Source organism: Chiloscyllium punctatum, chromosome 1 (assembly GCF_047496795.1).
Source record: "Chiloscyllium punctatum isolate Juve2018m chromosome 1, sChiPun1.3, whole genome shotgun sequence".
Taxonomy (NCBI): Eukaryota; Metazoa; Chordata; class Chondrichthyes; order Orectolobiformes; family Hemiscylliidae; genus Chiloscyllium; species Chiloscyllium punctatum.
In genome coordinates, this window is record NC_092739.1 from 15,205,140 (window position 1) to 15,228,220 (window position 23,081).

General features: G+C 41.6%; 1 protein-coding gene across 8 annotated transcripts in view; it reads left to right on the forward strand.

The window, feature by feature from the left end:
* LOC140478000 (E3 ubiquitin-protein ligase MARCHF1-like) overlaps positions 1–23,081 on the forward strand; it is a 554,637-nt gene that overhangs the window by 493,600 nt on the left and 37,956 nt on the right. For 5 of the 8 annotated variants that reach the window (XM_072571657.1, XM_072571678.1, XM_072571648.1 and 2 more), the window contains 3 exons: positions 12,764–12,840; positions 13,110–13,823; positions 20,605–20,785. In XM_072571657.1, the coding sequence (XP_072427758.1) occupies positions 12,764–12,840; positions 13,110–13,823; positions 20,605–20,785 (972 nt within the window). Of the gene's footprint in view, positions 1–12,763; positions 12,841–13,109; positions 13,824–20,604; positions 20,847–23,081 lie in introns of all 8 variants that reach the window. The other 3 variants (XM_072571804.1, XM_072571867.1, XM_072571766.1) reach the window with 2 other exon arrangements.

Sequence of the window (23,081 nt, forward strand, 5' to 3'; positions counted from 1 at the left end):
TCTGGAGAGCTATATGGAGATTTCATGGTTTTTTAAAAACCTTTCCAGTCTGCACTTGTTACAAGTCAGGGCTTGAGGTTGAATCATCTAAACCATGCCTGCAGTTTGTAACAAAAAATGGAAGAGTTCAAAGTTGCTCACTCACTGAGAGCTCCATGACAGCCATTTCTGCCTCAGACCTTGCAACACCAAAGTTTTGGTTTGGCCCCACTTTGGAAAGCTCCACTGTCGATGCTCACTTGAGTTGACTTATTTCTTTTAAATGCCAAATTATAGGATGTATGAGCAGAAGTGGACCATGTGCCCATTAAGTTGCTCTGCAACTCTCCAAAATCAGATAATCCTCAACTCCCCTTTGCTTTTTCCCTATAACCCTTAATTCCTTACGGGTCAAAAATGGTCCCAAAGGAACCCAAACTTCAGTCAAGTCATTTGCAAGTCATTTGATAGCTCTGTAGATGACCCTTTCCTACACTTTGCTGATGGGGCAACAATTGACTGAGTTGGATTTGTTCTGCTTATTAGGCATGGGGCACACTAAGCAATTTCTGACATTATCGAGTAGATGCCGGTGTTGTGGCCTTACTGTAACAGCTTGGTTAGGGACATGGCATGTTCTGGAACACAGGTTCTGGAGTATAATTGCCAGAGCGTTGTCAGGGCCCAAAGCATTTGCAATATCTATTGCTTCCAATTGTTTCTTGCTATCACGTGGAACGGTGTTCCCTCTAATTTTCTTACCAATTATGCAGCCTTCCGAAGCGTGTGCACAGCAGTGATTTCTGGAACTGGAAGTCAGTGCTGTAATGGTGTGCCGATGCCAGTTGCAGCCACGCAGCTCAGATGGGAGCATTGGCACGGAGTAAACAAAATTGGCTGAAGACTGACATCTGTCTGATAGGAACTCAGGAGCTAGCTGATATAAGCATTGAAGTCCACAACCCAGAGATTCATTCCATGGCACCTCTGTGCATCATCTAACTAGTGTTCAATGTGAAGGAGTAAGGACTTATCAGTGAGAGAATCTCAATGGGTAGTCGTCAGCAGATGGTTTCCTTACCCATGTTTGACCTGATGCCATAAGGCTTCACGGATAACCAGAGTCAGCTCCTTCTTGACTCTACATCTAATGTTTCTGTCTTGCTGTTTTGACAGAGATGGTGACGGTGGTTTCGGGGGACACATATGTGAGATATGATTCTATAGCTACTACTGTGTCTTGACTGGTCTGTGGGGCAGTTCACCCAATTTTGGCATAAGCATTGGACGTTGGTAAAGGTTTGGAAGTTTGATAAGGCTGTGCTGCTGTTGTTGCTTCTGGTGCCTAGGTCAATGCCAAGTGGTCTGTTCAGTTTAATAGTTGGTTTGTTATGCCATTTCAGACAGCAGTTGAGAATCAACCTGATTGCTAGGATTTGGAGTCACAGGTCACTCAGACAATGGCTTTTGTTCCCTAAAGGATATTAATGAACCAGATGGACTTTTACCACAGTCAGTAGTGGTTACGCTAGTTGCCATTCGGACAGCTTTTAATTCTAGATTTTTAAAAAAATGGAATTTAACTTCCACCATTTGGTATGATGAGAATTGAACCCATGTGCCCAGAACATTAGTCTGGGCTCTGGATTACTAGACCAGTAACACTACCAATGCCTCCTCTATTCTCTTCACAGAATTGTAGACTTCCTTTTCATGCCATTTGATATCTTTAACGTCCTTAGCCATGAATGAAGCTTTATAATCTTTTTTTTCCTCCCCTTCTCACTGGAGTGTTATAGCAGAAATGCTTAAATGTCTTCCATTGCATCTCTACTGACCTATCCCTTAGCGTAATTTTCCAATTCACTTTAACCTGGTCTTAAATCTCTTTCAATTATATGTATTTAAGTCTGAAATGCTTTTCTTAGACAAAATGTTTGGGATTGCCATTCCCTGGAAAATGTACCCCCTGTGTGTCTTGATTACTCAAGTACATTAGTACCATAGACTTGGCTACCACAATGGATTTGTTTATGCACTTCTTAATGGCATTTTTTTAGGATAAATAGTATCCAGGATGTGGAAAGTGAGGGACAATTTTCAACACAGCGCCATGAATATCAATTGAAGACATTTAGATTTGATACAATTGATGTGGTTTGTTAGAGAACTTTGGTGGTCTTGAGGTTCAGGACAGTACCTATATTCTTGATAGCCTTTGGAACTATGTCCACCCACTTATTGTAGTAGTACTTCAAAGTGAGTATTAATTTGTGCCTCATAAGATTGTCCATGTGGAGTTCGCACATTCTCCCCATGTCTGCATGGGTTTCCTCCCACAATCCAAAGATGTGCAGGTTAGGTGAATTGGCTATGCTAAATTGTCCATAGTCAGGGGTAAATATAGGGTAGGGGAATGGGTCTGGGTCGTTTACTCCTCAGAGGGTCGGTGTAGACTTTTTGGGCCGAAGGGCCTGTTTCCATACTGCAGGGAATTTTTTTTTAAAAAAAGACGACTGTAATGCTATTGCAAATAGGTTGTTGTCTTTGTTTTAGCCTTAAACAGTTGAGGTTGGACTGTTTGTTGGTGATTGCCCCATGTAGGAGAGCCTGTCAGTATTAATCAACAGCTTTGCTGCAAGTAAAATAGGGAATAATATTGTTGCAATGACATACCGTGTTTGACATCTACTTGACAGTGAAGGGATCTTAGTTAACATAATTCTGTTATTAGCATGTGTATTGTAGGAAAGGAAAGATCTTTGTGAATTTAGATCAGTGACTCATACTTTGCAAAGTCAATTTGATTAACTGAGTTGAAGATCTCCTCATTGAGGCCGAATAAAACCATTATAAAAGAAATGATTTGCTCTTCCCAGTTTTCCTGAAGCTGATTCCCGTGAAGATCATGTCATTTGTTTCATTAGTGGATCAGAAGCTACAGTGAGAAACTGGAAGGTTGACTAATGCAGATAACAATTAAGAATTACCTGAACAGTTGAGAGCAATACTTTGCTCTTGCAGTTATTAGTTTGACTTGTTTTCTTTCTTGAAGGTTGCAATGCAATCATCATTCTGCCAGATCTTCACAATGAAGAAGTTCCAAATGGCTTTATGGAATCCAGTCCTAAAATCTAATTATAGCCACAGATGCATTTGATATGGCCTCTTTTCCTACCCCTGCACCTTTTGACCGTGGAATTTGTCCTTGGTTCCACTCTTTTTTTCAGCATATCATCTGAAGATGATGTCAGGATTCACGTGTACGTTGGCAATACCTTATTCTACCCTATCCACCAACTCTCAGTGCTACCGCTGCCTCTGTGTAGTCAGCACCTTCTTTTGATATGAGCTGTAATTTCCTCCAGTAAGAAGGCTAAATCAACTGGTTTTCGCTATTGTCACCAGATTTATTCTTCTCTCTACTTTTCACTGAATTGGGTGGTTTGTGACCTCCAGTGTATTGTTTGATCCCAACTAGGCTTCTGATCCTACAGTCTCTCCACCACGAAAAGCACCTACTTCCACTCTGACAGTGTCCCCTGTGTCTGTCTCTGTCTGTGCTGTAGCCAATCTGCTCCTCAAACCTACTTCTGTATTTTTGACACCTTCAGATTTGACCATTAGTGCCCTGTGCATCCCTCTTTGAAAACTTAAAATAATTCAAAACCCTTTAGTCCACTCTATTCCAAAGTCCGTCACACCTATGCTTGCTGGTCTACACTGATTTCTGTTTCTGGATTAGTGGTGCTGGAAGAGCACAGCAGTCCAAGTAGCTTCGAAATCGACGTTTCAGGCAAAAGCCCTGGATGAAGAGCTTTTGCCCGAAATGTCGATTTCGAAGCTACTTGGATGTTGCCTGAACTGCTGTGCTCTTCCAGCACCACTAATCCAGAATCTGGTTTCCAGCATCTGCAGTCATTGTTTTTACCTCACTGATTTCTGTTGCTTCATTTTAAAGGTTCCTCATGTTCTAATCCTTTGATGTCATCACTCCCTATCACTGTAGTGTTCCCAATCTTACAACCTCTGGGAAGTTTGTTTCCCTTAGTGTGTGCCTTCAGCCCATTTCCCAGTCCATCATTGACAGCCATGCCCTCAGATGTCTGCACTCTTCATTCCTACACTTCTTTATTCCCCTCTAACTCCTTAAAAGGCCCTATTTAACACCTACAAGCATTTAGTCACCTCCTTTATTTCAGTTTAGATTTAGTTTGGGTATGCTTCAATGAAGCAGGCTGGGGCATGTTTGAGTACTAAGTGTGGTAGATAAGTTCAATTTGATTTTAATAGATGGGTGTAGTGTCTTGACAATCTGTCAAATTGTATCAGTGAAGTAAGAAGCTTTCAATGAATAGCTGCCTGCATTACTCACAAGCCCGTGATAACACACAAAATGTCATCTTTCAGCTTTGCTCTCATGAGGCATTATATACATTATCTTAATACTAAAAAATCATTTTTTATGGTTTAATTCCATTACATGTCGGCTGTGGGTTAGTTGGTAGCTCTGTCTCATCTTTTACAGGTGTTGTAGGTTCCAGTGCCCCTCCAGACATGAGAACAAGTTCAAGGCTGACATTCCAGTATAATATGAGCGTGTGCTAGGTTGTCATGATGCCTTCTTTTTGATGGAACTTTGAAATAAGGTTCATCTGACCTTTTCAGGTAGACATAAAATGTACAATGGCTCTAATTTCAACAGGAGTTTGGTGTTGACCCTGTTTTCTGGTCAACAATCAGTCAACCTGACCAGATCCGTTATGAAATGGATAGAGAAAGTAAGTCATAGAAAAAAAAAGAATAGAAAAAATAATAATAGAGGGAGAGAAGAAAGAGAGAAACGTGATGAAATATTTTAGAAATATAACTTTATTTTGACTGTAGGGGAGTCAATAGCCTAGTGGTAGTTTTGCTAAACTAGTAATCCAGAGTCCCAGCCTAATGTTCTGAAGACACAGATTTGAACCTTGCCATGGTAGATGTTGGAATTTGAATTCAATAACAATCTGGAATTGAAAAAGTCTAATGATGACCAATTGCCGATTTGGTTATTACCACACATCTGTGCAGGTGAGCTTGCTATGCTTAAGTTAGCTGCCGGGTTTCTTTTAGAACAGTGACTAAACTTTGAGAGTACATAATTAACTGGAAAGTGGTTTGAGACAAACAGATTGTAAAAGATGATATGTAAATGAAGGCCTTTTTTTTCCCTGTTTGGTCAGTTGGGCGTGCGATGAAAAAAGGTTTCTTTACTACAAGGGTTGTGAATTATGTGCAGAGTAGGTAGATCATTGGGTATGTTCAAAGTGGCGAATATTTGATTTTTGTGAATTAGGCAAACAAGGAGGTGACACAGGAAGGTGGGGTTGAGGTAGAAGACTTAAATGGTGCCGTGAACCTGATGAGCCAAATAGTGAACACAACCCATTTCTTGTGTTCTTATGTTCACTGATCCTCAGACACGTGCTAAAACATGTGCGGATGTAATTGGATTTCTCCACATTTGGATGGATTTAAATTGGATTTGTTGCTGTTTACCAACGGTTTGAAGTTCTGTAACTGAGCTTCATTAATGCTGAGAAGCCCCAGCTTCACTGTTGAAGGAAAAATGTATTAAATGTGGTTGAAGATGTCAAATAGTCAATTTTACAGTGCTTCGCAAGCAAAAGCATTTAACAGCTAAAATAATTCAAATTTGGCCATTGCTAAGTATGTGCTTGCAAGTTCAGGGTATAAGCCTGAAAAGATTAATTTAGGCATTTTGGTTTTATTCATTCAGAGGATATGGGCATCTCTGGCTGGGCCAACATTCATTACCCATCCCTAATGGCCAGAAGGGCAGTTGAGAGTCAACCACATTAGTGTAGTCTGACCTGTAGGCCAGATCAGGTAAGGATGACCGTTTCTGTCCCTAAATATAATGATGAACCAGATGGATTCTTTCCAACAATCTGCAATTGGTCAACATTAGACTTTTTAATTCTGGATTGTTATTGAATTCAAATTCCAACATCTGCCATGGCAAGATTCAAATCTGTGTCTCCAGAACATTAGGTTGGGTCTCTGGATTACTTGTTGAGCAAAAATACCACTAGGCTATTCACTCCTCTGTGGTCAAAATGAAGTTTTATTCATAAAATGTTTCATCACTTTTTTTTTCTCTCTCTTCTCTCCCTCTATTATTGTCTTTTCTATTCTGTTTTTTCTCTCTGACTTACTTTCTCTCTCTCTTTCATTATTATTGCATCACAGAAATATTCCCGAGCACCAAACATTTCAGATGGTGATCCTTTTGCAATGTAGCGAAACGGTACAGCCATTTTTGATACAGTAAAACGGTAGTGAGATGAATGATCTGGACATTTTAGATGTTGTTGACTAAGGAACGAATGTTTGCTGGGATTGTCTTTTGTTGAAATGTGATGGGGGACTTTTGACATCTACCTGAACCAGAAGGCATCCCATCCAAAGGATGATGGGCTGAATGGTCGTATGAGTGCGGACATCCTTTTTGATGTGTGAATGGCCAGACTTGCACCAGCTGCAGAAACGAGGGATTTCTGTCTACGCAAGATGCCAACCCTTGACATAGAGAGTGGGAGGGAGGTTGGTGGCTAGGGGTGGAGATGGAGCTGGACACATTGTTGGTTCCCAGAAACAGCAGTTCCTATAAATGCACTCGTGTGGTTTTGACATCTGAAGCCAAAACGTGCAGATATGACCCAATAGAAGAGGGTCTGAAGCTTGAGGTATCATTTAAATAGCCAGGGGACCCTCTTGGAGAGGTAAGGTATCCCTTTGGATATGATCATGTGACATTTTTGCTTGCTGTCAGGTGCCCGTAAGGATTGTTGTCAAGTGTGCACAAGGTGCAGAGACTCACTGGGTCTGTCAAAGATGTACCAAGCTGTCAACTGTCAAGCTGTCAAAAAAAAGCTAAAACTTGAACTGATGGCTCTTAAAATGGTCAAGTGATTTGGCTCAGTGAAATACCTATCACTGCTGAGGGTATGTTCTCCATTTTAAATGGGGAGCAAAGACCAGGCTTCCTTCCACTGGCACGCCATTTTCATATGGTGGTGGAGGGTTTTGGAAGCTCTCTAAAGTACGCCGGATGTGAGAGGTCTCCAAAATTGAAATGCTGCTGTACAATTTGGAACATAATGAATGTTAAGTGAAAAGTGATTTTTAATCATTTGCCTTTCATGGGATATAGGTGCCATTGGCTGGGCCAGCATATTTTACCTTTGCAGACGATACAAAGATCGGTGGAGTTGTGGGTAGTGTAGACGTTTGTCAAAGGATACAGTGGGATATAGGTCACTTGCAGATTAGGGTGGAGAAATAGCAGATGGAGTTTAATCTTGGTAAGTGTGAAGTGCTGTACTTTGGGAGATCAAAGGTTAAGGACAAGTGTACAGTTACTGGCAGGAGCCTGAACAACATTAACGTACAGAACGATCTTGGGGTTCAACTCCATAGCTCCCTGAAAGTGGCCATGCAAGGAGAAAGGGTGGTAAAGAAGGTGTATGGCATGCTTGCCTTTTATTGGTCAGGGTATAGTGTACCAGTGTCAGGATGTCATGTTGCGGCTTTATAAGACTTTGGTTAGGCCACCCTTAAAGAGTATTGTATTCAGTTCTGGTTGCTACACTATAGGAGGAGTACGGAGGGTGCAGAAGAGGTTCAGCAAGATGCTGCCAAGATAATAGGGTATGAGCTATAATGAGAGGCTAGAAAAACTTGAGTTGATTTCTCTGGAGCGGCAGGGGCTGGCTGGAGACTTGATAGAAGTCCATAAAATTGGGATGCATGGATAGGGTTGATGGTCAGCATCTTTTGCCCAGAGTTGCAAAGTCCAATACTAGGGATTATACATTTAAGGTGAGAGGGGGGGAAAGTTCAAAGGAGCTGAAAGAAGCAACTTTTATAAAGAGTAAAATGAGTCTGAAATGCACTATGAGGGGTGATGGTGGAGGCACATACGATAAGTTGTTTAAGGCACATTTAGATAAGCACATGAATATGTAAGGAATAGAGGGATCTGGACCAATGGAAAGCAGAAGGAATTAATTTAATTTGGCTTCACGTTTGGCACAAAGTCATAGGTTGCTGTATTGTTTTATGTTCAATTTGTTGTGCTAAAGTCCTGCTTCCTGTTGATATTGTGGTGCACCTTGTTTTTGTGTTAAGCTGTCTGAGTAGGTCCATGGACTGGGACTTTAAGCATGTGAGATGACTCCCTGCAGTCCTTTGAGGATGACTGACATTTCTTCAGGAAGATTTCTGGCACTGATGTGATACCAAAGGATAATCTGTTGAATCAAACCCTTCCACAACGTTAACGATTTTGAACGTCTTAGACCCTTCATCAAGGAGGAGTTGCCAAAAAAAAACATTGTTTGCAGCTATCTTTGTAAGATGGAGCTCTTTCCTGATTTTGTTATGCTCTCATCAACAGACAGCGCAGGATGAACTATGCATTCAACTGCTTTGTTCAGTCAGAGTCATAGAGATGTACAGCAGGGAAACAGAGCCTTCGGTCCAAACCGTCCATGCCGACCAGATATCCCAACCCAATCTAGTCCTACCTGCCAGTACCCGGCCCATATCCCTCCAAACCCTTCCTATTCATATACCCATCCAAATGCCTCTTAAATATTGCAATTGTACCAGCCTCCATCACTTCCTCTGGCAGCTCCTTCCATACACGTACCACCCTCTGCATGAAAACGTTGTCCCTTAGGTGTCTTTTATAATTTTGCCCTCTCACCCTAAATCTGTGCCCTCTAGCTCTGCCCCCCCCCCCCCCCCCCACCCCAGGCCAAAGACTTTATCTACTTATCCTATCCATGCCCCTCATGATTTTATAAACCTCTATAAGGTCACCCCTCAGCCTCCGATGCTCCAAGGTAAACAGCCCCAGCCTGTTCAGCCTCTCCCTATAGCTCAAATCCTCCAACCCAGGTATCGTCCTTGTAAATCTTTTCTGAGCCCTTTCAAGTTTCACAACATCTTTCCGATAGGAAGGTTACCAGAATTACACGCAATATTCCAACAGTGGCCTAACCAATGTCCTGCACAGCTGCAACATGACCTCCCAACTCCTGTACTCGATACTCTGACCAATAAAAGAAAGCATACCAAACGCCTTCTTCACTATCCTATCTACCTGTGACTCCACTTTCAAGAAGCTATGAACCTGCACTCCAAGGTCTCTTTGTTCAGCAACACTCCTCACATGTAACGCTTCAGTGATTTGTCCTTCTCTGTATTGAAATGTGGTATTCAGTTGTCCCGTGACCGTGAGTCTTTAACTCCAAGTCTGTGTACTTTTTTGCCCAATTGTTCAAGATGACATTTCTCCAACCACAGTTCAGTGTGAGAACGAATGGAAACATTATACTTGTGTCTAACTAAAAGCATGTCTTGTTTCCCTCAATAGGATATCAGCACTCCAGTAGCTTCCTCTTGGTTCCTGGATCTCTCCAATATCACTGATACCTTCTATATCCTGGATCTTGTCACCTTTCAAAGCCTTCATTTTTTGCTTACTTTGGAGAAGCTTCTTTCTATGACATACAGCCTGCAAGTGACCCTTCATCCTACAAAAAATGGCATCTCTCCCTTTGGCCATGAAGTTTTATTGCCATACTGTTAATACTTAGCTGGGGTGGTTGATGTATGCTCTTTTAGATTCCCTTTCTTTTTTTGTATGTGGCAACCTCTCTGCTTTTAAATCCAACATGCTCCTGTGAATTGCTAACATTTGGGATATGGGTCTCCTTGAAACTGATTTTGCTCCCTGACCTCAGCCTTTTTTGCTCAGTTGAACTGTACTTGACTTGAAGAGATTCCTCAACTGCAAGTGATCAGACTGTCTAAGTCTGGACAACAATTTGATTGTCCACAAAAATCTGCAGCGACGTATCCACCTATTCTGGTTGGGGTTGGTGGATGCAGGCTTGCTACCAAAATCAGCCTTACCTTGTAAACACACTGGTAAAAATTGGAAAGCCTCAGAATGGGTTTGGGAACCCAGGAGTAGGGTCTGAACTGACTTTGTGAAAATCTAGCTCCTAATTTTGATATTACATAACTCCTGATGTACACACATTTTGTTGTAGACGTACTATTTGTAGTAATTTTATTATCCTTACTGTCACAAAGATAGTCCTTTTTTTTTTCTAAAAGCTGTTCCTTTCCTCAAGCTTACTGTGTCCTTGGTCTTTCCAGAGGGGTAATAAACCATTCACAGTTCTAATTTGTCTGGTTTGGTACTGAGATTAAAGGGTACTGAGAGACATTTTGTTTATGTGTAAACAGATGAGACTTCAGGCCAAAGTGGTCATGTTTTAGAAGTGACCTGTATAATGAAAGGGGAGTGGTCAGCTCTCTAGCTGAGCAGTTTAGTTCAGTCCAGAACTGTTTTATGAGTTCAACAGTGAGCTGTGTGGAATCTCTCTTTCTGCCCTTCAAACTTCAACCTGTAAACATCTGACCGTTTTTTGTACTGTGTTTTAAAGGGGGTTTGCTTATTGGGACTGTTGTGTATATTCAGAACAGCATACTTAAGTCTCGTTTGGATAGACTGAGTTCTGTACGAGTTCTTTATTCTGTTCTTCGTGTTTCATTGTGTAATTTTGTGAATAAATGTTTTGTCTGTTTTAAATCCAGTCAACTTTACGAACTCAATCCGGGTAATTTTCACTGTACACTTACCGAAATAAATTGCAAAGTTATGGTCTGAGCTGCCCGCTTAAGAATGTTTTAAGTGGTCTGGCCTAGTCCATAATATTACATCTTATAAATATGAACATGTTGTGGTGCAGCCTGGGTTGGAGCAGGAGAATTTTTCACTCATTTATTTTGAAAATTGTGATTCCTCTCATGATTGTCCAGTTCAAAGGGATAGTCAGATTTGTTCACCAAGCTGGTGATACTGTGGAGTTGTAATAGAATTCCTGTTGTATCTTCTGGAATGAGAGAGTAACTTTGTACTTTTAGGAGACCACTGAGTTGCAGGCCAGTTAACCAATGCAGCAAAAAATTCAGGATGTATTTGATTGTAGAATATTAAGGATTGTGCTGTGGGCGGCATGGTGGCATAGTGGTTAGCACTGTTGCCTCACAGCGCCAGAGACCTGGGTTCAATTCCTGCCTCAGGCGACTGACTGTGTGGAGTTTGCACATTCTCCCCGTGTCTGCGTGGGTCTCCTCCGGGTTCTCCGGTTTCCTCCCACAGTCCAAAGATGTGCAGGTAAGGTGAATTGGCCGTGCTAAATTGCCCGTCCTGTTAGGTAAGGGGTAAATGTATGGGTGGGTTGCGCTTCGGCGGGTCAGTGTCGACTTGTTGGGCCGAAGGGCCTGTTTCCACACTGTAATGTAATCTAATCTAATCTAATCTAATACTGTAAAGGTTTATGTATCGTACAATTTTCCCAAACAAAATTTTCAGGAAGGCTCTGTTTTAAATTTTAAAACTTACAAGGCTTACTAGAACACCCAATAATAAAATTTCTGATTATGATTAGGATTAGATCAAAAATAAACTTTTAGTTAAACTTTAGACTTGCCCTCCTGGCTATTTAGTGATTTGTTCCAGGATTGTAAAAATGGTTCAGATTGTGGAAAATAAAATACTGTTTGTTGGAGTTTATATTATAACCTAGGGAATATGTTTTTGAAGTGTTCAGAAAGTTTTTATTGTCACAAAAATTGGAAGTAAATTAGGAATCTATAGTAATCCAATTCAAACTCAGTGGTATTAAACAAAATTAATAAGCTACAAACAAATTAGATGAATAGTCAGCAAAGTTGTCTTTTAAAGATGACATATTTTAAGGTAATTCCTAATTCATTGAGGAAAATGGAGAAGTGCACACCCTTAGGGACGTACAGGCAAGGTGGATTAGCCATGGGGAATGCAGGGTGACAGGGTAGGGGTAGTGGGGTGGATCTGGATGGGATGCTTTTGGTGGTTGGTGTGGACTCGATGGGCCGAATGGTCAGTTCCACGCCGTAGGGATTGTATGATTCTATTAGTTTTGTTAGTTAATTTCTAACCCTTGTCCACCTTCTAATTGAAGGTTGTGATTATATGTTGGTTAATGTAACAGGCTTAGAGATCAATAAGCCTGGAGAAATACTCCAGAATCTTAAATGAATAATCCAAACAATGTAATCTCAAATCCTATTATGGCAGTTTGAGAATTAAAATTCAGTTTTTAAAAATCTATAAACAAAATGCTGTTACTGGTAAATGTGTCCATGAAACTTTTAGGATTGTCTGAAATGCTGCTCAGGATGTCTTTCAGGGAAGAAAATCTATTATTTATATCTAGACTGACAACCATGTACCTTCAGTTTTTAGATCAGAGTGGTGCTGGAAAAGCACAGCAGGTCAGGCAGCATCTGAGGAGCAGGAAAATCAACACTTTGGGCAAAAGCCTTCATCAGGACTACAATGTACCTTCAGTTGCACATTCAATCTTAGCTGTCTTCAAACATGATTGAAAATGCCACGTACATTTATTGGACTGCTATATGTAATGATTCAAGTTCTCAGGGTGACTAAGCCTTTCTGCAATTTGGTGCACCAAAAGCATATATTTTCAATCTTCCAGCAATTCTTCCCCCCGCTCCCTCTCACTGTCTATGAAGTATCTCGGGTTTTCTTTTTGAATGCATTTATTTGTCCAGCTTACATTCTGACTTCTACTTGAGCTGGTCTAGTGGTGCCCAATTCATACTGACTTCAATATAACTTTTGTTTTTGCAGGCAAGTAGTCCAACAGGTACAGCTCCCAGGAGCCAGTCACGTACATCTGTTAGCTTGTCTACTCAGGATATTTGCAGGTATGAGAGTTTCGGCAGTTCGTTAGTGATAATTGATGGTTAAGTATCACTTTGAATTACATCTATCTCTTTGTGTCTGTTTATCTCTAGTCTGAGTCTCAGCTTGTCTTCATTATATTTCAGTTGATTTTTTTTCTGTTTCATCAGTATTTGATGACTGTTTATATTATTACTAATTCATTTTGTTTTCACTTCTTTTGCCATGTCTGTCATGTTCTCCCTTCATCTTCTCTACTTTCCACTTTCCCAACTTTGCATGCTGTGCTTAGATCTACTGCCCGTTGTGAAGATGGTGACACATATTCAGCTCCTGTCACGATGCTCAGCAATCACAGCAGGGATTCTGGTAAGAAACATGTAAAGAGAAGAATCAAAAAGCAACGAAAACTCTGTGAAAGATGTGAGCATTTGCATGTTCACGCCAAACCTCCCGAAAAGCAGTCCGGGTCCTCTTGTGCAAAAATAAATGGATTCCGTAGGAATGATTCTGATTCGTCATCAGATGAAAATCACTGGGCTCAAGTCAGAAGAAGAAATTTCAATAGAATGAGGGCTTCTAGACAGAGCCGAAGGAAAAGCAACTCTCACAGAGAATTGGAAAAAAATGCAGGTAGGACTCTTCCGGCCCTCCACTCGATGGACTCCGAAAATGAATGGGATAAGATGAAGATTAATCCACTTCCCAATCAAGCAATGATCCGAGAAAGCAAAAGGAGGTCTCGCAAGGAGGCATCTTCAATATCCTTTGTTGACACACAGAATAGTTCGCAGACATTTGAACAAAGCAAAGGAATTTCCATTAAAAAGGATCCTGAAAATTCTTCTTCCTTTGAAGATGAAGATTTTATGAAACATTCCAGTGAGAAAGGTACCAGTAGAGTATTCGAAGGTGGAACAGCTATCAACCCAGAATCTCATGGGAGTGCTAGTCCTACCCTACGTCAGACTTTAGATGATTACCGTGATGATGGGGAAGTCTGCAGGTTGGTCTATAACCACTAATGAAAGCCAATGTTTGCATAACATGCAATGTTACAAATATGCTCAAACTATATTTGAGCATATCCACAGATTAATCAGTTTGCTTCATATGGTACATGACTATTGTATTTGTATCCCATTAATTGTAATTTTCGAAAAATTTCGGGATAGATTCTTAGAATATTTATGGACATTACGAAGTCAAATATATTGATGTCTGCAAACTAAATTATACAAATTAGTTTTACACATTTGGTTCACGTAATTAGTCTCTGTTTAATACAAATCCCTATATACTAATTCTTGATGTGGAAAGAATAAAATAACCTTAATCATTGAAGAATTTCTTATGTAAGGTCAAATTGTCTGAAATAATACAATTTAGATTAGAGAAATATTGATAAATTGAATAGTTACGATCTGAATGGTGACTATATGACTTGAGATACATAAAAAAGTTGAGGGGAAAATATCTGTCAAAAACTCACGCATGTAGATTTTTTTTTTCAATACTCAAGTAGTTGCATGGTTTAATATCTCGCAGGAGGTGCAAAAGCTTAAGAGCAAATGAATCAAAGGGTTTTTACTTGGGGTGAAGTAGTGATTTTGACTGCTAACATGGATTCATTTTGACAGGTGAGTTAGTTATGTGCCATTTCACAAAGATTTACACTTCCACATACCAATTAGAAAATGCAAAAGTAATTCTTATAGTTCCAGATGTTAGAAGGTTACAATCCAAATCAGACGACACTTCAATGTTTTTTTTTCTCTCTGTAGAAAGCAATCTGTGATGTTGCTCATTTTAGTCCTAAAATGTAATTTTCATTCTCGAATGCTGAATTTATGGAAATATCCTCCAAAATAAATATGATTTTTTTTTCACTTTTTTTCATGTTATTATTTACCCCATCCACTTTGTTTCTTTTCCTCCTGAAATAATTTAAGATTTATTTATTTGTAACTTATGACAGGATGCAAGCTGAGCAACATCCAGGTCAACTCAATGGCTTCACTTGCACTCTGTTACGTCAGGAGCATTGCCTTAACATCATTGTGTCATAGGCCATCAGGATCTGATGGCTGCCATTAATACCACCATGGTTTGGAGATGCCGGTTTTGGACTGGGGTGTACGAAGTTAAAAATCACCCAACACCAGGTTATAGTCTGACAGGTTTAATTGGAAGTATTGCTCCTTCGTCAGGTGAAGGAGCAGTGCTCCGAAAGCTAGTGCTTCCAATTAAACCTGTTGGACTATAACCTGGTGTTGTGTGACTTTTAAATTAGTACCACCATCTCCCTGATTACTGAAGCCACAACTCCCAGGCCCTATGTATTGGCAATGTTGGCGTTCACTTGCCCCTCAGACCACTGCCTGCCTAATAAACTGCCCTCAGAAGCTACAAAAGTGCAACCGGAAACGGTTGCTTCAGAGGAGAAAAGAAACACTGACACAGGGGCTACTTCAGTTTTCTGAGCAGTTTGGTAGAGCTCAAGGATCTAAATGTCTCATAGTCTGTTCCTCAGCTAACATTTAGAAAAAGCATAAGAATACATTTTAAAGTATGCACTTAAAGGGAAATATATGTGAGGAAAGAAATTTCTTCTTTGCAGTTCACTGCATTTAAATAGTGTGATCTAATAACCCCGATCAAAAGAGGGCATTAGTGATCAGTGATGAGAGGATAAAGGTATGCACCCTACTCCGAGATACATTTAATCCGATAGCCGACCCTTGTTAGTAACCAGAAATGAATGTCCATGCCAAAATGTCAGCCGGTTTCGTAACAGTTTCTACCTCACTGTTGTTAGAATACTGAATGGACTCATAAACTCTTAACATTCGCCTGTATCTGTGTTTTTGTTTTTGCTGCTGTTTACCTATTATTTACAAGACAAAGCTTTTCACTGTGCCTCGGTACACGTGACAATAAATTCAATTCAATTCAATTCGTGTATTCCCTTGCCTTCCTTGTCCTGCCCAAGTGCATCACATCATAACTATCTGGGTTGAACTCCATTTGCAACAGATCAGCCCATCTATATCCTCCTGCAATCTAAGGCTATCCTCATCTGCATTTACAAGCCCTCCAATGTTCTTATCATCTGTGAACTTACTGATCAATCCCAGTGCCTTGTGACCTTTTGTAACAACTGTCTGTCCAACACTTCCTCCTTATCAGTTTTGACCTAGTCACAGCGTTCCCATCTCTGTCACTATGGCCTGGGTAGGATCTCCCTCTTTCGGTAAAGACCGATGCAAAGTATTAATTTAACACATTAGTCATGCCTCTTTCCTCCGGTTATAAAACCATCTTTGGTCAATAATCGACCCTACTCTTCCTGTTACCACTCTATTACTAGTGATATGCTTTTCAAAAACTTGGGGACACCCCAAGTTGGCTGCCAATCCTTTCCTCATCATCCCCCTTTGTTTCTCACACTTGTTTCTACACTTCCCATCTGAATGTTCTCAATTTTATTTTCTGCCTGTCATAAGCAGAACCTTTCTGCTTTATATGAACTTATATCTCTTGATTTATTGGTTCTACCCTTCCCACTCAAGGAACTATACTTTGAACCTACCCAAACTGTCTCCTCTTTGATAGTAGCCCATTATTCAGTCACTGTTTCTTTTCTGCCAGCCTCACATTCCAGTCAATCCTGCTCTTGCCCTCTTGAAATACATTCTCTGACAATTGATGCTTTCCTACTCTGCATTATTACGTATCATTCTCCCCAATATTCTAAACTTTACAGTTCAATGATCACAGTTTCATTAATGTTTCACTACTGACACTTGTTACTCTTGGCCTAACTCATTTCTAAGAAGCAGATCTTACATTTCATCCTTTTCTTATACTGGAAACATGCTGCTGTAGGAATCTCTCCTCTACAAAACTGGGGCAGCACAGTGGCTCAGTGGTTAGCACTGCAGCCTCTCAGCGCCAGGGTCCCAAATTCGATTCTGTGTGGAGTTTGCACGTTCTCCCCGTGTCTGCGTGGGTTTCCCCTGGGTGCTCCGGTTTCCTCCCACAGTCCAAAAATGTGCAGGTCAGGTGAATTGGCCATGCTAAATTGCCCGTAGTGTTAGGTGCTAGTCAGAGGGAAATGGGTCTGGGTGGATTACTCTTTGGAGGGTCGGTATGGACTGGTTGGGCCGAAGGGCCTGTTTCCACGCTGTAGGGAATCTAATCTTACACAGAAGGAGGCTATTCTGCAGTTTGTGTCTGTACTGGCTGAACAAGAACTAGCCTTTCATTCTTCTCCCACCTTCCAGCCCCTGGTCTGTAGCCTTGCTGTTGCAGCATTTCAGATATAAATCCAGGTTCCTTTTAAACATTGAAGATCTCTACCTCCATCACCAAACTGAACATTCAATTCCAGACATTGTCCATCCTCTGGGTGAAAAGACTTTTGCTCATGTCCACTCTCATCCTACCACCAATCACCTTAACTCTATGCCCTCTGACAGTTGATCTCTCCATTAGGGAAACAGGGCTTTCCTGTCGACTCTATCTCCCCACCTTATAACTATGTACACTTCAATTAACCCACCCCCAGCCTCTGTTCGAAGGAAAACAATCCGAGCTCTATCCAATCTTTCCTTATTGTTGCATTTCTCAAATTCTTGATATATTTTTTATCAATCTCATTTGCACTTTCCCCACAGCAATTATGCCCTTTCTGTGATGACCAGGACTGTCGAACCACTGTTTTATACAGTCCCAACATTGCATCCCTGCTTTCTATACCTTATCCAATAAACAAAAGCTTTCTATGGGCTATCTTCACCACCTTATCTATTATATTGCACATTCAGAGATGTGCAGACGTGCACTCCAAAAACTCCCACTTCCCCTTTATACCAAATGTGAAGCATTTTGTACTGTACGAGAAGGAAATTATAGATTGGTAAATGGGATTTTGATTGGTAGAGATATTATCATGGACGATGCATGAGTTAGATGATGACTGACAGTTCACTTTCTGGATTAGTTGGTGCTGGAAGAGCACAGCAGTTCAGGCAGCATCCAAGTAGCTTCGAAATCGACGTTTCGGGCAAAAGCCCTTCATCAGGAATGAAGGCAGTGAGCCTGAAGCGTGGAGAGATAGGCTAGAGGGGGGTGGAGGTGGGGAGAAAGTAGCATAGAGTACAATGGGTGAGTGGGGGAGGGGATGAAGGTGATAGGTCAAGGAGGAGAGGGGGGAGTGGATAGGTGGGAAAGAAGGTAGGCAGGTCGGACAAGTCCGGACAAGTTATAGGGACAGTTACTGAGCTGGAAGTTTAGAACTAGGGTGAGGTGGGGGAAGGGGAAATGAGGAAACTGTTGAAGTCCACATTGATGCCCTGGGGTTGAAATGTTCCGAGGCGGAAGATGAGGCGTTCTTCCTCCAGGCGTCTGGTGGTGAGGGAGCGGCAGGGAAGGAGGCCCAGGACCTCCATGTCCTTGGCAGAGTGGGAGGGGGAGTTGAAATGTTGGGCCACGGGGCGGTGGGGTTGATTGGTGCGGGTGTCCCGGAGATGTTCCCGAAAGCGCTCTGCTAGGAGGCGCCCAGTCTCCCCAGTGTAGAGGAGACCGCATCGGGAGCAACGGATACAATAAATGATATTAGTGGACGTGCAAGTAAAACTTTGGATGTGGAAGACTCCTTTAGGGCCTTGGATAGAGGTGAGGGAGGAGGTGTGGGCGCAGGTTTTACAGTTCATGCGGTGGCAGGGGAAAGTGCCAGAATGGGAGGGTGGGTTGTTTGGGGGCCCGGACCTGACCAGGTAGTCGCGGAGGGAATGGTCTTTGCGGAAGGCGGAAAGGGGTGGGGAGGGAAATATATCCCTGGTAGTGGGGTCTGTTTGGAGGTAGCGGAAATGTCGGCGGATGATTTGGTTTATGCGAAGGTTGGTAGGATGGAAGGTGAGCACCAGGGGCGTTCTGTCCTTGTTACGGTTGGAGGGGTGGGGTCTGAGGGCGGAGGTGCGGGATGTAGACAAGATGCGTTGGAGGGCATCTTTAACTACGTGGGAAGGGAAATTGCAGTCTCTAAAGAAGGAGGCCATCTGGTGTGTTCTGTGGTGGAACTGGTCCTCCTGGGAGCAGATCCGGTGGAGGATTTGGGAATACGGGATGGCATTTTTGCAAGAGTTAGGGTGGGAAGAGGTGTAATCCAGGTAGCTGTGGGAGTCGGTAGGTTTGTAAAAACTGTCGGTGTCAAGTCGGTCGTCATTAATGGAGATGGAGAGGTCCAGGAAGGGGAGGGAGGTGTCAGAGATGGTCCAGGTAAATTTAAGGTCAGGGTGGAATGTGTTGGTGAAGTTGATGAATTGCTCAACCTCCTCGCGGCAGCACGAGGTGGCGCCAATGCAGTCATCAATGTAGCGGAGGAAGAGGTGGGGAGTGGTGCTGGTGTAATTACGGAAGATCAACTGCTCTACGTAGCCAACAAAGAGACAGGCATAGCTGGGGCCCATACGTGTGCCCATGGCTACCACTATCAAGCTTGTTTCAATTTCAACCAGGCTAGTTGACTCTGGTCACAGTTTTGCCATGATTAATGACCTAGAGAATGGCTATCTTTATTTTTGTTTAGTTGAAACAGGTAAAACAAGTGTACATTTTCTTTCTGTCTGCTAAAAGCAGGACACTATATATTAATATATCTAGCTTCTAATATCCATAAGTACACCACACTGCAAAACCGATTGGTGTTCAATACGTTTCTTTGAACACGCAGACCAATTTCCTGTCGAATTTTCGTAAATGCTAAAATTCTGCTCTTGTAAGGCTGACTGGGAAATCTTAGACTAATAACCAAGTTCCTTCAAAGCTATTTTGTAGTATTTCTATAAACTCTGCTAGCAATCTTTTGTTTAGATTTTAGTTCTGTTTCAGTATTTTCACTTGTCAATATGACCTACCTTGATGCTGTACCTTCCTAATTGAATATTATGCAAAAGGATCTCCTTCATAATGTTATGTCATTTTGAAGGCATTTGAATTAGTCTTTCTGTGCCTAGTCTGAGTGAGGACCAGGTGGAGTTATGGAATCGGTTGAATGGCAACTCTAATGATTTCACTGGATAATCACAATTCTGTGGATCAAGACAATGTTGCATTATTGCTGCAACAAACATTGCACAATTATAGATATAATTTTAATTGTGGTCTTTACCCATTTGAAAGAAAATAGCCTTATGGGTAAACACCTACGATCAAGGGGCACAATTGGGCCAAGATTTTAAATGTTTCTGACAATATCTGAAAGGGTGATTGAGTCATAAACCCTCGAAACATGTAAGCAGTATTTGGATATTTAATTGTGTTGACTCAGCCTCAGGCTTATGGGTGAAATCTGGAAAATGGGTTTAGCGTAGTCAGATCTGTATTGACCAGCATGGATATGATGGGTCAAATGGCCTCCTTTTGCACATCTTGAGTCTAAGACGCCTGTCTGTTATAGAAGGAAATGGGTGAACAATGCGTATAATTGTTTGCCTCTGATCTCACCCTGATGTTACTGCCAATTGAGAGTGACAGTGTGTTATCCAGTTCTGACAAAAATGACACTAGGCAGGTTAAAGGAAAAGCTGAAGGACTCCTATTGGGCAATTTGGATAAAAGACAACCATTGAGCCAAATGTAATTAAACTATAATATTGATTTTGATTGGAAGCGACTCCCTGTTCTCAATGGATGGGTATAACTTAGGCTGGCCTATTTACTGGTGATCAGTGTCAGACCACGAGGTTCTCACATACCTTTCTGGCCTTGCTTTCTCTTCTCAGGATCTGCCACTGCGAAGGAGATGATGATAGCCCACTCATCACACCCTGCCGTTGTACAGGAACACTACGTTTTGTACACCAAGCCTGCCTACACCAGTGGATCAAGAGCTCTGACACGCGCTGCTGCGAACTCTGTAAATATGACTTCATAATGGAGACCAAACTCAAACCACTGCGGAAGGTACACCCTCCAGAAATTAACCACCTGGTTTTATTTGTAAAACTGAAGAGTTTGCCAAAAGGTTTGCATCTTAAAAATGGAAATGCATTCTGATATTATTGCCGTTTGTATACGAATAACAAAGCCAATTCACAGAATGCAATGTGAAATATGTTTGAAGTTCCTATCTGCATTTTGCCAATAGCTTTAATCGATCGATATATAATCTCAAGTATCTGTTATGAGCAAGTTCAGTCTAGTTCTGCTCAAATTGGGGTGACTATTAATTGCGGTATCATAGGTTTTTTTTTTAATCAGTCGAGGTTGCTTCTCCCCTCCCCTACCAGTTCACCATTTTTATAAATTCTTTCACAGGACGTGGTGTCATGGCAAAATCAATGATTGTAGTCCATCACTAACTTCCCTTGGGAAGAGATGGGGAACCACTATCAACATATGAACATTAAATGTAGGAACAGGAGTAACCCGTTGGACCCCCTCAGGACTGCTCCACCATTTAATTAAATTGTGGCTGATCTGACTGTAACCTCGGTTTTGCATTCTTGCCATCCCTAATAGCGTTTCACCATTTGCTGGTCAAGAATCGTTCGACCTTCGCCTTGGAAATATTCAAATTCTCCGCTTCCACTGTGTTTTTTTTTGTTTAGGAGAAAGTTCCAAAGACTTACAACCCACTTGGAGAAAAGCTTCATCTTATCTCTGTCTTAAGTGGTGACTCCTTATTTTGAAAACCGGGATCCCTAATTTGATACTTCCCCCAAAGAGAAAACACACCAACTCTATATTCACCTGTCAGGTCCCCTCAAGATGTTGTGATTCAAACAAGAGATCATTTACTGATATAAACTCCAGAGGATACGAGCCCAACTTGTCCCTACTTTTTTTATATAAGAAAACCCTGTCATTTCAGCCAACTGTCTGGCCAACATTCTCTGAATGCTTCCAGTACACTTCCACTCTTCCTCAAATAAGGAAACCAATATTGTGCACAGTATTCCTTATTTGGTCTTAACAGTGCTACATATAAGTGAAGACTAACCTCTCTTATTTTGTATTCAGTCCCCCCGGCAATAAATGTGATCATTTTATTAGCTTTTCTAATTACTTGCTGTATCTGCGTTTCCTACCATTTATATATCCAGTCCAGTCCAGTTTCTGGTCAATTGTAACCCGCAGAACATTGGTGGTGGGGGAGTCAGCAATGGGAATGCCAGAGACAGATGGGAAATAGGAACAGGAGTAGGTCCTTCAGCCCCTTGAGACTGTTCTGCCATTCATTGAGGTCATGGCTGATTTGTGGCCTAACTCCTAATTGCCTTTGACCCATATCCCTTAATACCTTTGCTTAGGGAAAAATGATCTGTCTCAGATTTAAAGTTAGCAATTGTTCTAGCATCAACCACCATTTGTGGAAGAGAGTTCAAAACCACGACCACCCTTTTTGTGTTTCCTAATAACTCTCTTTAATGTTCTGGCCTTAATTATTAGACTATCCCACCTAGTTTGAGAATGTATTCTATCTTTATCTGTTAGTATCTTGAAAACTTCAATGAGATCACCTCTTAACCTTCGAAATTCTGGAGAAAACAGGAGCAAATTGTATAATCTCTCCTCATAACCTAATCGCTGAAGTCCATGTATCATTTTTGTGCACCTCCAAGGTTAATATATCCTTCCTAAGGCACGGATCTGCTCAAAATACTCCCAAGTGGGATCTAATCAGGATTTTGTACAGATGCAACATGACTTCTGCATCTTTGTCCTCCAATTCTCAAGATATAAATTGTTAGACTGTCTAGTTTTTAATGTTGAACATAAGACACTCCCCTGACTTCCTTCAACCATACCATTGTCCACCTTCTTTACAAGAGTTAAGACTCAAGTGGAGAGCTTGCCACCTAATTCACATTGACTTCAAATTTTCTTGGGCTTCTTGATTCCATAAGCAGATAAAAAGTCAAAGGCAATCATGATCACCTCCCTTCTGGAGTTCAGCTATTTCAGTCCACATTTAGTCCAAGGTTACAATGCGGTGTGGAGCTGGAAAAAGCACAGCAGGTCAAGCAGCATCAGAGGAGCAGGGAGTCGATGCTTCAGGTCGGAACCTTCCATCGGGAAGGGGGAAGGGAGCTGGAAAATAGAGGGAGGGGATGGGGCTGGCAGAAAGCTAGGTGGGTGCAGGTGGGAGGTGATTGTGGTAGCTCAGTGGGAAGGATGGAGCGGATAGATGGGAAGGAAAATGGACAGGTAGGCTCAGGTTAAGGGGGCGGGGTGGAGAGGGTGGGCTGGGCCTGAG